Source organism: Macaca thibetana, chromosome 11 (assembly GCF_024542745.1).
Source record: "Macaca thibetana thibetana isolate TM-01 chromosome 11, ASM2454274v1, whole genome shotgun sequence".
Lineage (NCBI taxonomy): Eukaryota > Metazoa > Chordata > Mammalia > Primates > Cercopithecidae > Macaca > Macaca thibetana.
Genome location: NC_065588.1, coordinates 42610584 through 42628431, shown reverse-complemented (window position 1 = coordinate 42628431; position 17848 = coordinate 42610584). Strand labels below are relative to the sequence as shown.

Sequence of the window (17848 nt, the reverse complement as noted above, 5' to 3'; positions counted from 1 at the left end):
TTCAAGCCCAAAGCATAACAGCAATTGCTCAAAGCACATCAGGCCTCAGCTGGAAGCCTGATGGAGTTAGCAGGAGTGCCTCAGTTTGGCCCTCGGAAAGACAAATCAAACTGTCAATAAAAACATGGAAGTTTACCCCCTCTTCTTTTTTTGTCATTTACTGTTCAAGTTCTGATCATAGAGACCAGATCATTACTGCAGCCCCCCCTGCCCCTCCCACCACTTTGCCCTCAGCTGTACAGGTATTGTGCTTCTCCTAAATATGTGTTGCAATACGAACCACCAAAAAGTCCAAAGGACATGAGATTTACTTATAGTGCAACTTGCCACCCATAACTACCAACCCTGAGGCCTCCTTAGCACCTCTAACTGGGCAGAGGAAACGACCAGAGATTCATCTGGAATGAAAAAGTGGTTTAAGACCTTTTGATTGTTATCAGTTGAAACCTGATCTAAAGAAACTTCCTGGGACTCCTCTCTAACCTACCACTACCAAGATTGTTGTGACAAGAAGAGTTGATTGATTTTAGTGGGGAATGTATGTTGAAGGAAGATAGTTTTTTCAGCCCTAATTGTGTGTCAAATTCCAAACCTGCCCTTGGGGAGTTCACAATCTCTTTGGGCAGATGATACTACAAATAGTCTGGAATGATTTTGAGTGCATGACAGCATGGGTTTTTAAAAGTCCATCACCATATTGTTTTAGAAAATAGTACCTGCAAAAAGAGGACAGAGTAGGGAGGGACGCTATGGGGCATGCGGGGTGCTTTCCTGCGGCTCAAAGGCTAAGCCTTGTGCGATAGCAGCATTTAAGGGGGTGAGAGGAAGTTGGCCACCAAAGCAAGAATGGCTATTATTTCAGCCTGACCAACATGGAGAAACCCCGTCTCTACTAAAAATACAAAATTAGCCGGGGTGGTGGCACATGCCTGTAATCCCAGCTACTCGGGAGGCTGAGGCAGGAGAATCACTTGAACCCGGGAGGCGGAGGTTGCGGTGAGCCGAGATCGCGCCATTGCACTCCAGCCTGGGCAAAAAGAGCGAAACTCTGTCTCAAAAAAAAAAAAAAAAAAAAAAAAAAAAAAAAAAAAAAAAAAAAAAAAAAGACTGGCCTGAGCGGAGTAGAAGGTTAGAAGGTTTGGGGTAGGGAACACAGGAGTGTGATGGGGGAAATCGGGTCCTCGCTTGTCATTCATAAACACTGGTGCAGGCGAGGGCACCCGAAGCCTCATGTGCGGCGGAAATAGGCAGTTGTACAGATTTCCTTAGTAAAATATTGAAAGCAAAAATTGTGATCACACCCAGCCCTTTGCTTTGTGCCCTGCCCAGTTTCTCCCACGTCCCCATAAGGAAGAGAGCAGTAGGTCAAACTTGTTTGTTCATTCATTCCACGAACATTTCTCTCTCCTAAGGGGTCTTTGTTTCCAGCAAGGGAGTGAGTCTTGCCTTTCCCGCAGCACCAATTTCTCCACAGTGAAGGGGCCCCCCTAGTTGCCTGGCTCAGCAAGACCACATCACCATTGAAGGGACAGGACCAGGCTCTGCAGAAAGCGCCTCAGACCCGCATTCAGACAAGGCAGTGCCCTTGCAGGGGGCGGTGGTGGTGGGATAAGAGAAGCGACGTGTCAGCGAATGGAAAACTGGGGACTCCCAAGCAGCCTTAGGAGCGCCGGGCTCCCTACTGGGGCCTCCTTCTAAGGGGTCTGGCTTGCTGGCCAAAAGGCAGCTTTTCCGCTAGTCTGGTTTTCCATGGCCGTACAAAAAGGTCATCCCGAAAAGGAGCTGCTAGCCGACCTCGGGCTAGTTTTGAAGAGTGAAAGCAGGTCTAGGTGGAAAAGAAAACAACAACAAACCATCAGGACAACGTTGCTGCCTTGGCCCAAGTTTGTGAGACAAAACCTCATTGTAAATCACAAAAATAACAATCAAGAAAGTGTTTGGTGGGAGGGTGGTGCCCCCAAAGCAAGGACTGCTGGTGAATCGGACAGGAGAAAATTTTAAGGAGATGGCTCCTCAAAGACAACCGCATGTGTTGAGCACCAACCCGGGCTGAAAAGGATAGGCAGCGGCAGCATCTGGGGGTCTTTCCAGACTATCTAGGAAGCTGGAGAGAGTGGGCTTTGGCTTTGCGGGAGAGTCTTGGGGGCGCCCTCGGGCGGGGCTGGGCCGCGGGCGCGGGCCGCAGAGGGAGGTGCAGGGAGGCGGGGCCTCGGGCTGGGCGGGTCGGAGGTGGGGCCCAGGTGGTGTTGATACACAAAGAGAAGGCGCCCGGGCGGCCACGGCCCCGCCCACTGACGCGTCCCAGGGTGCCGCTATAACCCGCCGCTCAAAGGGCTGCTACAGAGCCCTGCGACGCCGCCGCCCTAGTGAACGCCTTTCCAGTACTGCTATCAGCAGCAGCAGCCCAACCACGCGTTACCGCACACTCGCGCCTTTCCTTTGACACGGCGGACGCCGGAGGATTGGGGCGGCAGTTTGTCATTTCCTTTTTTATTAAAATTATTTTTCCTGCCTGTTGTTGGATTTGGGGAAATTTTTTGTTTGTTTTTTATGATTTGCATTTGACTGAGAGAAACCCACTGAAGACGTCTGCGTGAGGTTTCCGGGGTACAAGAACAGAGACCACCGAGGTAACGCGTGCGGGGGGGTGTCTGTGGGGTGGGCGCGGGACCCGGGCGAGAGTGGGGGAGGGGCTTCCGGGAGGGGCCGCGCGGGAAGGCGACCGCGGGGTCCGTTTCCTTTCGAGGCGGGCGTTGTCGGTTGGCCTGGCCAGCCTTCCATCCTGGCCCGCCGCGCGGGGGTCGCGCCCGCGACGTGGGCAGGAGAGCAGGCGCTGGGCCCGGGCCGCGTGCCTGCCCGGTGCGGAGCCGCATCTTCCCATTAGGGGGAGGGGAGCCAGCCTGGCCCGCGGCTCTGCTGCGGCAAGTCTTGTGACTGATTTGCATTTAATAAAAAAAAAAAAAATTAAGTCCAGGGAACCAGGAATCTGGGGGCGGCGGAGGTGGGCTTGGGCATGTATTATAGGAGAGGCCAAGATTGGGGAAGACAAGTTGAGAACATTTGACAATATCGACGATCGATATTGCATCAGTTTGCTTTCCAGACATAGGAGGGGCTGGGCGGGCGAAGCACTCGCGGGCCAGCTGCTTGTGGACGGGTGTACTTGAGGGCACTGGCGCGCGCGTGTGTAAATAAACCCCCAGCTCCCGGGGCCCAGGCGTTCGCCCCCCTCGAGAGAGTAGTGTCGGCCCTTTCCGCCTCCTTCTGGGGAAGGCTGTGTGCGGCAGAGGCATTTCCCGGTGTGGGGACTCCAGGCAGTAAAGGACAGATTACGCAGCATTGCTGTTCCAAATGCTAGAAACGGGAAGCCATGCGCCTAGGTTGCATGCACACGAGCCAGGGTCGGGGCTGGATGTGTGCCCTGAGTGCCTGTGCACGTTTGCAGCGGCTGGGAAAAAGCAAAACAGAGCCCTCTTCGCCCCCTCCACTCCGACTGGGGATAATAGAGAGGGTGAAATACTGAAATCTGCCGGAGTAGGAGGCCTCGGCGGCCGCAGCACAGCGGTGGAATCATCTTTGTTCTCCGCGGCTCAGCCGTCTGTACTTTTCCGCCCCTTGGCGCGCCCCCGCCCCTCGCGCGCGGCTGGTACTTTTCCACTCGCCTGGCCTGGGATGAATCAGCCGCGCTGCGCCTCCCGGCGGCGTCACCTGACCACGGCGGGCGGGCGGGCGGGCGGGCGGGCGGGCGCTGCAGTCCTGACGCGCCGCCTCTACTTTCGCAGGCCGACTCGCGGCCGGTGCACCCACCGCCAAGGACAAAAGGAGCCCAGCGCTGCTAGCTGCATCCGATTCCTCCCAGTGCTTAGCATGAAGAAGGCCGAAATGGGACGGTTCAATATTTCCCCGGATGAAGACAGCAGCAGCTACAGTTCCAACAGCGACTTCAACTACTCCTACCCCACCAAGCAAGCTGCTCTGAAAAGGTGGGAGAAGTTGTGACACTTCTGAAAAAACGGCTTGCATGGATTGGGTTCAGGGAGTTACCTAGGAATTTGCTTCCATTGCTTTAATTCGCTATAGCATTTAGAGAATGTGTGTCATCTCTGGAAGAGTATCCGATTATCTTGTTGTAATGACAAGATAGCTCGTGGTGTGAAAGTCAACTCCTAGTTAATATTTATACATTTAAGTAAAGGTGTTGTATCAGAACTATGCTGGTGGGGGGTATTTTATGTTCAAGCAGTCTTGTGTGTAGTGATAGATATTTCAATCCAGTTTACAATTATATATGTCTGTATTTTTTGTAGCCATTATGCAGATGTAGATCCTGAAAACCAGAACTTTTTACTTGAATCGAATATGGGGAAGAAGAAGTATGAAACAGAATTTGTAAGTTAAAAATAATAATTTGTCTGTCAGTGGCTTTATGGAGTAAAAGAATAGTTTTACTTTTAGAATTCAAATCTAACTTGCCCAAACCTGGTTTTCTCCATTTAATTATTGTTATATGTTTGGTTATCGTTTTCCCTCTATGTAGCATCCAGGTACTACTTCCTTTGGAATGTCAGTATTTAATCTGAGCAATGCGATTGTGGGCAGTGGAATCCTTGGGCTTTCTTATGCCATGGCTAATACTGGAATTGCTCTTTTTATGTAAGTATGTGTAAGTAGTGAGTCTGCCATGCAGGGCAGTTACTATGATAAAACATATTTTGGCTCCGGAAACTGAGTTTACAGTTGCAGTAGCTGACTCAAGTTACTTGCTTAAAATTAAAAGTATGAGAAACCCCAAAAATCTCTTTATTCTGCTACATACTGCACAATATCAAGAAAGCCAACTAGAAAAAAATAGGGCAGTCCTTAAAACTGACAAATTAAGCCAGAAGTCTTCTAAGTCAGTGGGAATAGTTAAAACAAAATTGTAACAGATGGTAGATACTGAAAAAGAACTATGGCTAAATCCAGGGTAGGTATAAATTTTGAGAAGCTGAAAATCCTATTAAGCTCCAAATCAGTTTGGTAAATTGACACAGTTCTTAAGGACCTGTGGCCCCTTACATGAATAAGGAAAAGAAAATTCCTGTAAACATACAAGGTGTGGTGGTATTTACCCAGCCTGGAACATGTTTGTTTTAAGATGGAGGAGTCATAATTTTCTGGACCCTGAAAAGCAATCCATACATGTTTTTTTAATGTTTGCTTTTGTCAGACCTGTTCGATTGCCACATGCTGTGGCAAAAAAATGAGTATTTTACTAAGTACTTGTTTTTAAATGGTTCCCCCCACAGTTGCACAGTTAGACTTAATTACTCCTGTGCTTTCCAGCATAAATACCTGGATAGACTCTTGGAGGTACAGAAGACTTCAGAGCAGTGGTTCTTAGCCATTTTTGCGTCACTGACTCTTGGAGAATATGATGGAAAAATGTGGATCTTATTTCCAGGGAAAAAGCACAAAACAAAAATACATGCAGTCTTAAGCATGTATTTTTCAGTGATGTTTGTGTCATAGCCCTTAAGTTTAAGTACCCGTGGACCCCTGGCTAAGGCAATTTCTGTGGAGGATTGTGTAACTTAATGCCTTCATTGTACAGATAAGGAAACCACATGTATATAACATGGAATTGTCCCTTTGTGACAGATATGTTTTACTTAGCTGACTGGTGCCTTCTACTCAAGTTATTTTCTCCAGCACGATAGAACGTTCATGAAAAGAAAAGCAGACCTTTGCAAATCTCTGCTTTGTGAAATTCCACACTGAGGTTAAGCCTGGCTTTGAGTACTAGATGCTAGGATTCACTCTGGCTTGCTTCAATTAGGATGAGGCTTTTTGAGAGAACCCTTACTAAGGTGAAGGACCAGCAATTTACATAGAATCCTAGAATTTCAGGAATTTTTAGTGGAGAATCTGAATGGCATCACTGTTGAATATTTGAAATCCTTGTTAGCGCTTGGCATAAAAACGAGGCAGTTTTAGAGTGCAGCCAGTGTAGTTAAAGTAAGAATTTAAAGGAGATTAAATGGCACCTCTGTTTCATAAGTGAAGGTCAAATTCTGATGTAACCCTTGTACTCTTGGAATTATACTTTAATAGGTGCTTATGTCATTGATTTACCATCTTACTAAATAGCTAAATAAGATTGCTAAAGTGTGATTTTATTCATCAGTATGTACTTTATATTTAGAGGTACAGAGTTAAATGGGCCAAAAACCACCTGGCTGCCACGGACCACTTCAACAACTCTATAGCTAACCTTTTAAAGTAGAATCAATCTCAAGGTTGAAAGTGACCTCAAAGGTTACAAAGTCTATTTACCACTCGTCATTTCAGTGTAAGACATGGAAGGACTTAATTTGATTTGTTTTTAATTAAATCGACATCTTTTCTCCAGTTAGAAGTGAGGTTGATAGTGTCACCTCAGACTAGGCCCTGTAAAACTTCTGGCATTTAGAATGGTAGTGTAAAGCCACTTCCTCTGTTTAACTAATAGACATCAGTTTCTTTGTCAGCACCTTACATGGTACTGCGTGCAGTTTGCTCACACGGAATCAAAAAATATGCAACTCTTCTCTTTTGCAGGGTTTTCTATGAGTTTCCCTGTTTTGTTATTTAATTTCTTTTAAAAATTAGTCTGTATCTCTGGGCTCTCCTAGGTGGAAGAAAAGTAAAGCTGGAATGAGGGAGAACCCTTACCCTAAAGGAAAATAAGGTGACATTAGGGTCCCTTTAGTCACTCTATGTTACCTTATTTTTTTTTTTTTCTCTTGCTGAATCCAAGTGAAAAGGTCAAGGGAGGAAAGGCTTAGACAGTCAAGCTGATACCCTACTCATTCTAGCACAGACATTGTTTTAACTGTGACAATACTGGGCCTGTATTCCTTGCCATGGGGTGCAATGTAGTATGTCATTACAATGGTTAGTTCTCTGATTTGTGCCCAGTTGTTAGTAAAGCTTGTAGTGCCTCACTCTTAAAATGTTAGTATCATGTTAGTGTCATTTCCCCCTTACATTCTTTTCCTTTTTTTTTTTTCTTTGAAAAAAAGACAGTATTTCATTTTGTCCTCCAGGCTGAGTGCAGTGGCAAACTACTGGGCTCAAGTGATCCCCCTACCTCAGCCTGAGTAGCTGAGACTGTAGGTATACACCACCACAGCTGGCTTTTTTTTTTTTTCCTTTGGTAGAGATGGGTTTTCCCTACGTTATGTTGTCCAGGCTGGTCTCGAACTCCTGGCCTCAAGCAGTCATCCTGCCCCAGCCTCCTAGAGTGCTGGGATTACAGGCATGAGCCACTGCACCTGGCCTCTCATTCCTGTTTATATGTATATGGTCCATGTGGTTTTAAAACCTTTCCTGAACCTGTCTCAGTTGAATTTCATAAGAATCTTGTGGGCTAGGTTTAGTAGCGGATATTACTGATATTTTACAGATAAAGGGAACTATTGAAATGCAGAAAGGTGGCAAGCATACAGCTCATTATTGTGGTGCCAGAATCAAAGTACAAGTTTCAAACTCCACTGGGAAGTTGAGCTTTCCAGTGTCTCATGCTGTGTTTGGCTCAGTGGGTAGACATCCTTGTTCCTAACCAATGCTGTAGAACTGTCACCTGAGAAATGATGCAAGTTTTTACTGTCAGGCAAGAGACAATGTTGACACTCCAGTTAGCAGGAGAGGAAATGCCAGTTCTTCAGGGCATTTTGACACAAATAGGACAAGTTTCACACATAATGTTATTTAAACAACCAGAAAGAGTTGTCTTTAAATATAGCCATGCTTATTTATAACCCTGTGCCTTTTCCTTCTCTCATCAGAATTCTCTTGACGTTTGTGTCAATATTTTCCCTGTATTCTGTTCATCTCCTTTTAAAGACTGCCAATGAAGGAGGTATGATAGCATTCTTGATTTTTCTAAAACAATGTATACCTATCATGATTTTATTTCTCTTTTAAAATCTTTGGCTTCATGCTTCTGTGTTCTTAAATTGTAGGGTCTTTATTATATGAACAATTGGGATATAAGGCATTTGGATTAGTTGGAAAGCTTGCAGCATCTGGATCAATTACAATGCAGAACATTGGAGGTAAGAATTTTTCAAAAGACAATTTGGGTAGACTTTATGCTCATTGTATAGCACAGAGTGGTGACATACGCGTTTTGGTGTCACGTGCCGCATTTTGCACTTGTAATGGTATAATTTTGTTTTCCTCTAGCTATGTCAAGCTATCTCTTCATAGTGAAATATGAGTTGCCTTTGGTGATCCAGGCATTAATGGACATTGAAGATAACACTGGGTAAGTGCTAAGTAAGGTTACTCATAAGAAACAATTATAGTCAAAAGTGGTTGGATATATTTTTATCAAAGTTGTATACAAAATGATTATTAGTTATCCATACATGTTCCTTTTGAAACTGACCCGTAAACTGATTCGAATTTTGGAGAATGAAAGGCCAAAAGATAGTAGCTAGCCCCACAATTTTGGATATCTTAATTTCTAAAACAGGTTTTCTAGAACTTGCTTTCTGTCTTTGTGTTCATACTTAAAGAAGTTATAGCTGTTTTTAATATATGTCCTAAGTGAGGATTGAAGCTTTGAATTACATTAAAAATTAATCCGTCCTATTTTTGTAAGTTTGGAATTCTTAAGACTTAATCTGTTCAATGCAAAATACAGGTTGGACATCCCTAATCTGAAATCCAAAACTTTTTGAGTGCCAACATGACGCTACAAGTAGAAAATTCACACCTGATCTCGTGACAGGTGTGCAAAATTAATTAAAATATTGCATAAAGTCACCTTTAGGCTGTGGGTTTAAGAAGATGTATAGGAAACATAAGTGAATTTTGTGTTTAGACTATAGTCCCATCTCCAAGATACTTCAAATATGTATATACAGATACTCCAAAGTCCAAAACACTTCTGGTCCCAAGCATTTTGGATAAGGGATACTCAACATTTTGGATAAGGGATACTGAACATTTTGGATAAGGGATACTGTGCCAGAAAATGCTTGGGCATGCTATAGAAACCATTTTCTTCTAGCAAAGTTATTCATCCCAGTGAACTCACAGGTTTTTATCTAAAGTAAACATGGGGAAGGGTAATTTACTTCCCACCCTACGTGCAGCTCATTATGTCAAAATAGAGAAGTGCCGTTATCAAAGATGTGGCTTTAGAAATTTAATTTTTTAAGCTGATCTTTAAGTATTAGTGTTCTACAGAGTACTTACTGCTGAAGTGAACAGAATTTATGAGGCAATTAGAATTTGAAAATAGTGATTTAGAAGAGAGTGCAATTCATGATTTACCTAAAAAGGAAAAGGCTTAGGGGACATACATAATGTTTTCTGTAAATTCAAAAGGGATATTTTTGGCTGTCTTCGGAGTTAAAGGTGATTCAAGATGTCACAGTATACTCTGATAACCTGGAATAAGTCCTGGTTTGGGGGACTGAGTTTTATAATTTTTCGGGGGGATAGGAGGCAGTTTGCCTATGCATTTTATGAAAACTTTTCCTCATTGAAATGTTTAATAAGTATATTTGGTAACATGTCTGGAAAAAAAAACTTGTTTTAAAATTTTTTAGTTTCCAGCATTAGAAATTACATGCTAAAGCTGTACCAAAGTTGGTGTACAATTTTTCTGAAAGTGCTTAAAGATAAGATTACTGGCTTAACAAAGCAGCTTTGTTCCCTGCGTTAGTATCAAGTCTTTGAGAAGCATTTTGTGTTATGAATCAGCTGGCAGCTTTCCCAGAGCAAGTAGTGGGACAAAAGTTACACTGTTTCATACCCAGCTTCTAACCTGAGTAAATATTCATCTAGCACACAAAGTTAAAAAGTTATTCCTATCTTGAACAAGGGAAACTTTTTCCAAACATGTCTTTTTTTGTGTTTGTTTTTATGGTATTTCTATAAAATGAGTCCTGTTAGAAGAAATATATATTATTCTGAGGATATTTGTGACTGTTTTGACCTTGTTTCTGTTTTCTTTAGATTGTGGTATCTGAACGGTGACTATTTGGTTCTGTTGGTGTCATTGATACTCATTCTTCCTTTGTCGCTGTTTAGAAATTTAGGTGAGCAAACTCATCTCTAAAAGAGAATTGAAATGAGCCTCTCACCAGTTAGTTGGGCTTTCTCTTAATAGAAATTAGTCAGAATGAAAAAGCCCTAGAAAGGTATATCTTTGGGACTCACAGCATACAACATTTAGGAGCCAAAATGTTTAATTGACACTATATATTGTACTTTGTAAGAAATAATGCAAATGATAGTTTTTATTAGCTTGGGTTATGACAAGTATATTTAAATAATTCTATATTTTAGTATCATAAGAATTAGAAATTTAGTAGTGTAGCCATACTTTAGTGCCTAAAGTCTTCCCAGCAGAATTGAGTTATTCAGTGGGGAAAAGATATTTGCTTTAAATCTGTTTCATTAAACTAATACTGATTCCTGCCACCCCCCTTCTAGGATATTTGGGATATACCAGTGGCTTTTCCTTGTTGTGTATGGTGTTCTTTCTGATTGTGGTGGGTATGATTTTTCTTTAGAAAATATTTTTTGTAAACCCTACCATGTCACTTAGTTTAACATATGCAAAATAATATCTTTTTAGGTCATTTGCAAGAAATTTCAGGTTCCGTGTCCTGTGGAAGCTGCTTTGATAATTAATGAAACAATAAACACCACCTTAACACAGCCAACAGCTCTCGTACCTGATTTGTCACATAACGTGACTGAAAATGACTCTTGCAGACCTCACTATTTTATTTTCAACTCACAGGTAACTAAATATGCTTATTTTCTCAAAAGAAGAGTTTAGGGAAGAAAAGAGGGAAGCTATTCACTGGAAATTTAAAAATAACTCCCAGGGTAAAGAGAGGAGGATAACAGGTGCTTCTTAGAAAACATGTGATTAGCTAATTATTGAGGACTGTGAGGAAAGTTTTGGTTTACATCTTAAAATAGCTCGAAAAATGAGATAATCACTTGGTGCTAATAATTGACACATTCAGAAGTGAGGATATTGATCATACTTCATGAACAGATTAGAGGAATGGAAGCTAATTACACAAAGGAAACTTTCAGGCTTTGATTCTAAGATTGTTTACATAAAATATATGCTGTAGAAATATGACAGCATGAGTTTGTTACATCAGATTAAGTAGGTTTTTACGTTTTGTTTCAGACTGTCTATGCTGTGCCAATTCTGACCTTTTCATTTGTCTGTCATCCTGCTATTCTTCCCATCTATGAAGAACTGAAAGAGTGAGTATTTCATGTTTATATCAGTTTGAGAAAATATTAGACAACTGCTGTAACTGCTGCTGAAATACACATTTGAATTTTCTTTTGAATTATATAGCCGCAGCCGTAGAAGAATGATGAATGTGTCCAAGATTTCATTTTTTGCTATGTTTCTCATGTATCTGCTTGCCGCCCTCTTTGGATACCTAACATTTTACGGTAAATAATGCCTCCTTTACCAAAAAAAAAAAAGCTTATTGAAATGAAACTGCTACTTTTCTATGTATAGTTCCATCACTTTAAAAATAGTCTTAATATATTTCATATTTGTGATGAGAAATTATATTTAGAACTTAGAATTTTCTGTAGTGTATTTAATCAGTAATATCTAGAATCCAGGTTTGAAAACATCATTAATCATTTGATGGCATGTTTGTATGATATGCCAGCCTCTGAGTTCATCTTGCCTGTCTCCTCTCCCATCACCTTCAGACTGTATAACACAAACACAAATTATAAGCCAAGCCAGGAGATTTAGCTGTTTAACTCCTGTTGCTTTTAATGGGAGTCATGTGGTTAAATCTCTATGTGGTATTTAGAAAAATTTTCCTTCAATGTTACTTTAATTGCATTAACCATAATTCCAAACTAATCTTATTAGCCTCTTAGTTTATAGTTGTTTTGTGAGTAGCTAAATAACTGGTGCACATTTTGCTGTTAAATTTTCTACTTGGTCTTCAATGAAAACAGACACTCAAGAGTTTTTTTGGTATTTCCCTGTAGAACATGTTGAGTCAGAATTGCTTCATACCTACTCTACTATCTTGGGAACTGATATTCTTCTTCTCATTGTCCGTCTGGCTGTGTTAGTGGCTGTGACCCTGACAGTACCAGTAGTTATTTTCCCAGTAAGTAATCACTTGCTCTGCTTTCAGTAGGAATGAGTTTTTAAACATGTGAATATTTGTGAGATTTTCATCTTCTGGAAGAAGGGAAACACCAGTAGAACAATACTAAGTTGGTGGTGGTTTTGAAGGGACTTTTAAAAAATACAGTGTATATTTTCAAAATATCCTGGGGACTTTTTTTTCACCATAAGATATAAAATGATCTTTTAAGTGTTCAGATGTTCAGGAAACAGCAGAGAAAGAGGCACAGTTTTATTTAGAAATAGTTACTATTTTGGATAGATTCCTTGTTACTTGGGCATTCCTTTCATTCATTGAAGCTGGATTTTTAAATTTTATATTGCTATTATTTTTAAAATACATTTTATTTATTTATTTATTTTTGCAGATCCGGAGTTCTGTAACTCACTTGTTGTGTGCATCAAAAGATTTCAGTTGGTGGCGTCATAGTCTCATTACAGTGTCTATCTTGGCATTTACCAATTTACTTGTCATCTTTGTCCCAACTATTAGGGATATCTTTGGTTTTATTGGTAAGTTTTAGAAAGTATCAAAGTTGATTCAAACATCAGGGATTTTAAGATTTAAAGAATGAATGACAAGTGGTTCATTGAATCCTCAAGAAACAAATGTTCTTTTACAGGTGCATCTGCAGCTGCTATGTTAATTTTTATTCTTCCTTCTGCCTTCTATATCAAGTTGGTGAAGAAAGAACCTATGAAATCTGTACAAAAGATTGGGGTGAGTGAAAGATTATCACCATAGAAACAGTAGTAATATAAATTTCTCTAACTGATTTTAATTTTATTCTCGTAGCTGTTAATTGTTGTGGTTTCACTTTGAAGTTTCCAGTAAACATTTCTGTAATGGTATACTTCACAGATGGAAGATTGCAGAGGGAAGGGGAAAGATAGTTTGCCATCTAATAAATACTTAAGTTAATTGCAATAAAGTTATTAGATACTTTGGAGATAGGAATAGGGTTGAAGACTAGTGTGAGATATTAAGCTTTCAACATTTGTTCAACCAGTTTTCATTGGACTGCCTACTGTGTGACAGGGACTTAAATGGGCATTGAATATATAAAAGAGAAGGAAGGGCGTTTAGTTGAATGAGACTGACCATCTTCAGAGTGAAGCTCTCAGGGAGGCCATCTCTCCATAGTGTTTACTATTATGTACCTACTCTAAAATGTAGTACCAGCTGGTGACAGAGAATGATGTGCTAACCACAAATGATGTGGTTCCTAGTACCAGAATCCTGGTGGGTGGTGTTTAGGAAAAAGACTGCTTTTTAGTCATTATTTTCCACCTTCATTCTGCTGTGATTAAAGTACTAGAATTGTTTATAAACCAACAACTGTCATCTTGTTTTACTCTAAATTACATAGTGGCAGTATTGAAGGGTAGGATTTAGGAATTAGTATTTCCTGGAAAGACCTCTGGCTTTGACTTTTGCTGCATTTTAGGATGTTTTGGGTTTGATTTTGTGACTTTACTTTTGCTCTAAAAAATTGCAAAAAATCCAGTCCACCTCTATATGAAGCAGTTTGTTTAGCAAGAAAATTCCCTTTTCACTTGAGACAAAGGAATGGAAAAGTGAAAAAGTTCAGAAGGCCTCAAAGGTAGTTATTTTGTACTGCAGATAACTTACTGATCACTTAGGAGTTTATATTTAGCAAGTTAAATACTCATTCTGTAGAACATGATGCAGTAGATAAACTTTAGTAATTAAAGCACATTTCAAAAAGTAGAAAAAGAAATGTTTAGCATATATGTTTTATTACTTATTGATCAATTTTCTCTATGCTTATTGCAGGCTTTGTTCTTCCTGTTAAGTGGCATACTGGTGATGACCGGAAGCATGGCCTTGATTGTTTTGGATTGGGTACACAATGCACCTGGAGGTGGTCATTAATTGGCACCACTCAAACTCAAACTCAGTGCATCTGATGCCAGTGTTGAGTAAACTCAACTACTATGAAATTTCACCTAATATTTTCAGTTTCACTTCCTTTTGAAGTGCAGATTCCTCGCTGGTTCTTCTGAGTGCAGAATAAGTGAACTTTTTTTTTTTTTTTTTTTTTTTTTTTTTTGTTAAAGAAACTTATCTGTATGTTAGAAATGGATATGAACAACAAAACCACGAGTCTCGGGTTAAGGGAAGTGACAATTTTATTCCATTCCAGAGAATGGACGAACTCTTAACTTTTATCAAGCCACATGCTTGGCTGTGTCATTGTTTAACTTGGATATTTTATGATTTTACTTGAATGTGCCTAATGGAACCATTCGATGTGAGAAATAATTCTTAATTTACAGCAAAGTATTGAATAACCATTGAGAAAAACACTATTATTTTTTGTACCAAAAATACTTAAAGACCTCAGAAGCACTCTTTTACTTTTAAAAAATTGCTTTTTTTGAACTTTATTCAGAAGCAGTTATCAATAAATTCCATAAAATAATTTCATTGGTATTTAAAAATGAATATTAGTATAATGAAATGATTTGCCTTTTTGTAGGCATAATAAGCCAAATACTTTTTTACCCGAAATAATTTTTAGAGAAAATGATGTAATGAAAAATTGTACCATGAATTAGGAGCGTAGTTTTTTTCCATTTAAATGTCACCATTACTTAAAAGATGATTGATTGATTATTGCTATACCAAATCAGATGAACTCTGTTCATCACTTTTCTTCTCTGTCCCAAACAATTTGGTTCATTGAGACTGAAATGTTTGTGTCTTCAGCATATTAGAATGGAAGATAATACAGATATTTCTGTGGGAAATAAAATAACTAATTTTGAGGTACCAAATAGTGCAATTGGGTAAAACAGGGTTTATTCAGTTGCATCTGTCTCCAGTGTTGTATTGACAGCTCTGGGTATTTTTTTGGGCCAGCCCTTCTTTGACATTGCTTCCAGCAGTGGAAAATGGGCATTTGATGGCAATAGGCCAAAATTATTGTGTCCAGAGAGTACACTTTTTCAAAATGCTCACCTACTGGAAGTGTGAATTACTTGACAATGTATGGCTTAGTTGTGTTCATGTTTTGTCTACAGTAGAGGTCTAATCCACAGGGTACACCTATGTTTGGTAAGATATAAGTTCTCTTTGTGTAGGCCACTGGGTTTCTCATGCAGTAAGCTTTATAAAAACTCATTTGCACTGGACTGTCATCTCATTCTTGTACAACGTAGAATTACTTGTTTACATCCAACAAATGGTTAGCTAGGGAAAACAGTGCAAACTGAGTGTTAGTCGTTTTGGTCCAACTGCATGTCAACCCTTCCATTTCAATCCTGGTTAGAAGTGAAAATAATTACTTTGAAACTTGGCTTTAAGAGCACATTTATCATATGTCACAGTGTATGGTGAATATATTATTAAAATAACGTGGTACTTTGCTCATCAGGCATAATGTCTAAAATCTAATATACATAATTCCATTAAGTGGTTGAGGGAAGCAAATAATGGAATTGTCGATTGGTCATCTGGCTCTAAGGTTTGCTCTTGAACTAAAAATGTTGAGTTTGGGGCAAGGGCCAGAAATATGGCAGACGTGGTTTTTGTTACGCATTCTTGTATTATATGTGACTAAATTAACAAACAAGATACATGTGTAAGGACCCTTATGGAACTGGAAGACGTCTTGTAGTGCTACATTGGGTGAAACCATTGGTCCACTTTTGTCTGTTCCTATGAAGATAAAATAATTGGGGACCATCTACAAATAGGCAGTGGGAAGACAGATTCTACAGCACTGCTTTCATTTAATTGGGCTTTAGACACTCCACTCGAATGCAGAACCTCACCTCTAGTTGAGACCAAGAATTGGCACATTTGCATGAGCTCCTGGAATAAGTTGCTGACTTTGTATCTAAGACCTGCCAGGGAATACCAAGAGTTGTTTCTACAGAAGATACTGTGGCAACCAGGAAGGAATGGAAAAAAAATTCTTTTCTTTACAACAAATTAATGTGAGGAAGCTCCTCCAATCATCTGGTTATTTGAGGTTCAAAATCAACTGCCTAGGGAAAACTGCAATGCATGATTCTCTTGGAGCTATCTTGTCTGCCTTGAGGTTCCTAAACAATGAATTCCCATTAATGAGCAGTCTTCAGTATTAAAACCACTGTCTTGTCACCTCATTTTGCATTACTGTCTTCCGTGGATGTTTCAGTTATAACTGTAATGTTATTTATAGAACAACATTAATCCATTAAAGCTAACCTATTTTTCAATATTTATGATAATCTATGTACATATATTGTCTGTCCATATGTATTTGTAAATAGGTTGTATATAATGTCAGGTTTGGGTCTTGGGTTCAAGTGTATATATTCTTATAAGTTTCTTAACTGCATTTTGATGAATTCATATTATGTAACTATAAGAATTGTCCCAAAAGTACCTGTACAGAAAATTGAATATTGAAAAATTGACAAATTGTGTACAAACACTAAAGTGTTTAAATTGTATTTGCAGTAAACTCAACATTAAATTTTTTCATGAAATCTTGGTGCAAATTCAGATCTCTTATTTAAAATTTAAATAAGGTATAAATTTTCAAAATGCAGTAATCAAAATGTGATCTAGTGTAATGAAATAAAGTGTGATCTAGTGTAATGGAAGACCTTTGAGAACCTGGGTGTATTAACTTTGTGTATATAGTGTAAATATCCCTACTGTACTGTTAGAGACCAACAATTCTAGTATGGCTTGTTGGCAAAGAGTGCTACACCGTTTCAATGAAACAATGTATGTTTGTTTTAACTGAACTAAAATAAATACATGCTTAATCTTAAGTAGCAGTGTTTTTGTTTTTTTGTTGTTTGTTTTTTTTCAGGTAATGGGATAGGCAGTGTCTAATGCAATTTGCATTGTAACTGCAGTACCTAGCACCTAGTAGGTGTCCGTATGTTTGTGACGAACAAAAGAATGGTCAGGAAAAAAAGTTTATTTTACTTTAGGTTCCCAGAGATTCTAAGTTTCCAAAGTGAGAAGGAGTGGAAAGTCTTGGAGACCTGGGGGAAGATGCCAATCTTAAGGTCCCAGGCTCAGCCCTGCTGATGGAAATAAATAGGCCAATAATGTATCAGAATCAACTGGAGAGCCTTTTAAAACCACAGCTTTCTAAAAGGTGCCTAATTTGTCTGATTGCGAAGGTCCAGCTGTAGGGTGGCCCAGGATCTGGTTTTTGTTTTACTTAAGAAGGTCACTCGGGTGATTCTGATGCACAAACTCCAGGAGCAATGAAGTGGCCTAGAAAGAAGTTGGGATATGTTCAGCTTTGGTGAAAAAGCCACAGGAAAAGAGGAATTAATTGACAAGCTGATGTATGTAACAGCATGGTTTTACTTGAGTGACAGTGGAAGTGGGAAGGTTACTAAGATACACAGGCTACTTTAGGTATGGCCTACTGATAAGTCTGAAAAGCTTGAGGCTTGTGAACAGAGCTGAAACACAAAAGACCACACCTTGGGATAGCCAAGTATGCTCGATGGTAGTTCCAAAGTCAGGAAACGTCTCCAAGAAATTTAATGATGGTCAAATGAGAAGGATTAAGAAAGGCAGCAGAATTTGCAACAAATCAATTGAAGAATTACTTGTGGAATTTTCTTGTATTCATAGGTAAGCTCTAACTGAATACCTACCATTATGGAACTAACATGCTCATTGGA

At 39.8% G+C, this 17848-nt stretch overlaps 1 protein-coding gene and 1 long non-coding RNA gene across 3 annotated transcripts; one reads left to right on the top strand and one right to left on the bottom strand.

Annotated features, from left to right (window-relative positions):
• Window positions 1-1361: 1361 nt before the first annotated feature.
• On the bottom strand, window positions 1362-3679 carry LOC126930214 (uncharacterized). Its single transcript, XR_007717484.1, has 2 exons — window positions 3521-3679; window positions 1362-1825 (listed from the first exon to the last, which is right to left on the bottom strand). It is a non-coding gene; the product is annotated as an uncharacterized LOC126930214 (long non-coding RNA).
• On the top strand, window positions 2249-16968 carry SLC38A2 (solute carrier family 38 member 2). Of its 2 annotated transcripts, XM_050746906.1 has the most exons (16): window positions 2249-2630; window positions 3783-3983; window positions 4308-4389; window positions 4538-4653; window positions 7809-7882; window positions 7986-8078; window positions 8209-8290; window positions 9994-10076; window positions 10474-10532; window positions 10619-10786; window positions 11192-11271; window positions 11369-11469; window positions 12034-12158; window positions 12547-12691; window positions 12802-12899; window positions 13977-16968. In XM_050746906.1, exons 2-16 carry the CDS (start codon window positions 3868-3870, stop codon window positions 14073-14075), a joined length of 1521 nt encoding a protein of 506 aa, XP_050602863.1. In that variant the 5' UTR covers window positions 2249-2630; window positions 3783-3867; the 3' UTR covers window positions 14076-16968. The 2 variants fall into 2 exon arrangements, with proteins under 2 accessions (XP_050602863.1, XP_050602864.1); XM_050746907.1 differs by lacking the exons at window positions 2249-2630; window positions 3783-3983; window positions 4538-4653 and having other exon boundaries at window positions 4306-4389.
• The last annotated feature ends 880 nt before the right edge of the window (window positions 16969-17848 follow it).

Bases quoted from the DNA above. Each gene is read 5' to 3' on its own strand.
- SLC38A2 (XM_050746906.1), top strand. From the start codon at position 3,868: ATGAAGAAGGCCGAAATGGGACGGTTCAATATTTCCCCGGATGAAGAC. The intron at 4,390-4,537 runs GTAAGTTAAAAA...CCCTCTATGTAG, and splicing joins AGAAGTATGAAACAGAATTT to CATCCAGGTACTACTTCCTT. The intron at 10,077-10,473 runs GTGAGCAAACTC...CCCCCCTTCTAG, and splicing joins GTCGCTGTTTAGAAATTTAG to GATATTTGGGATATACCAGT.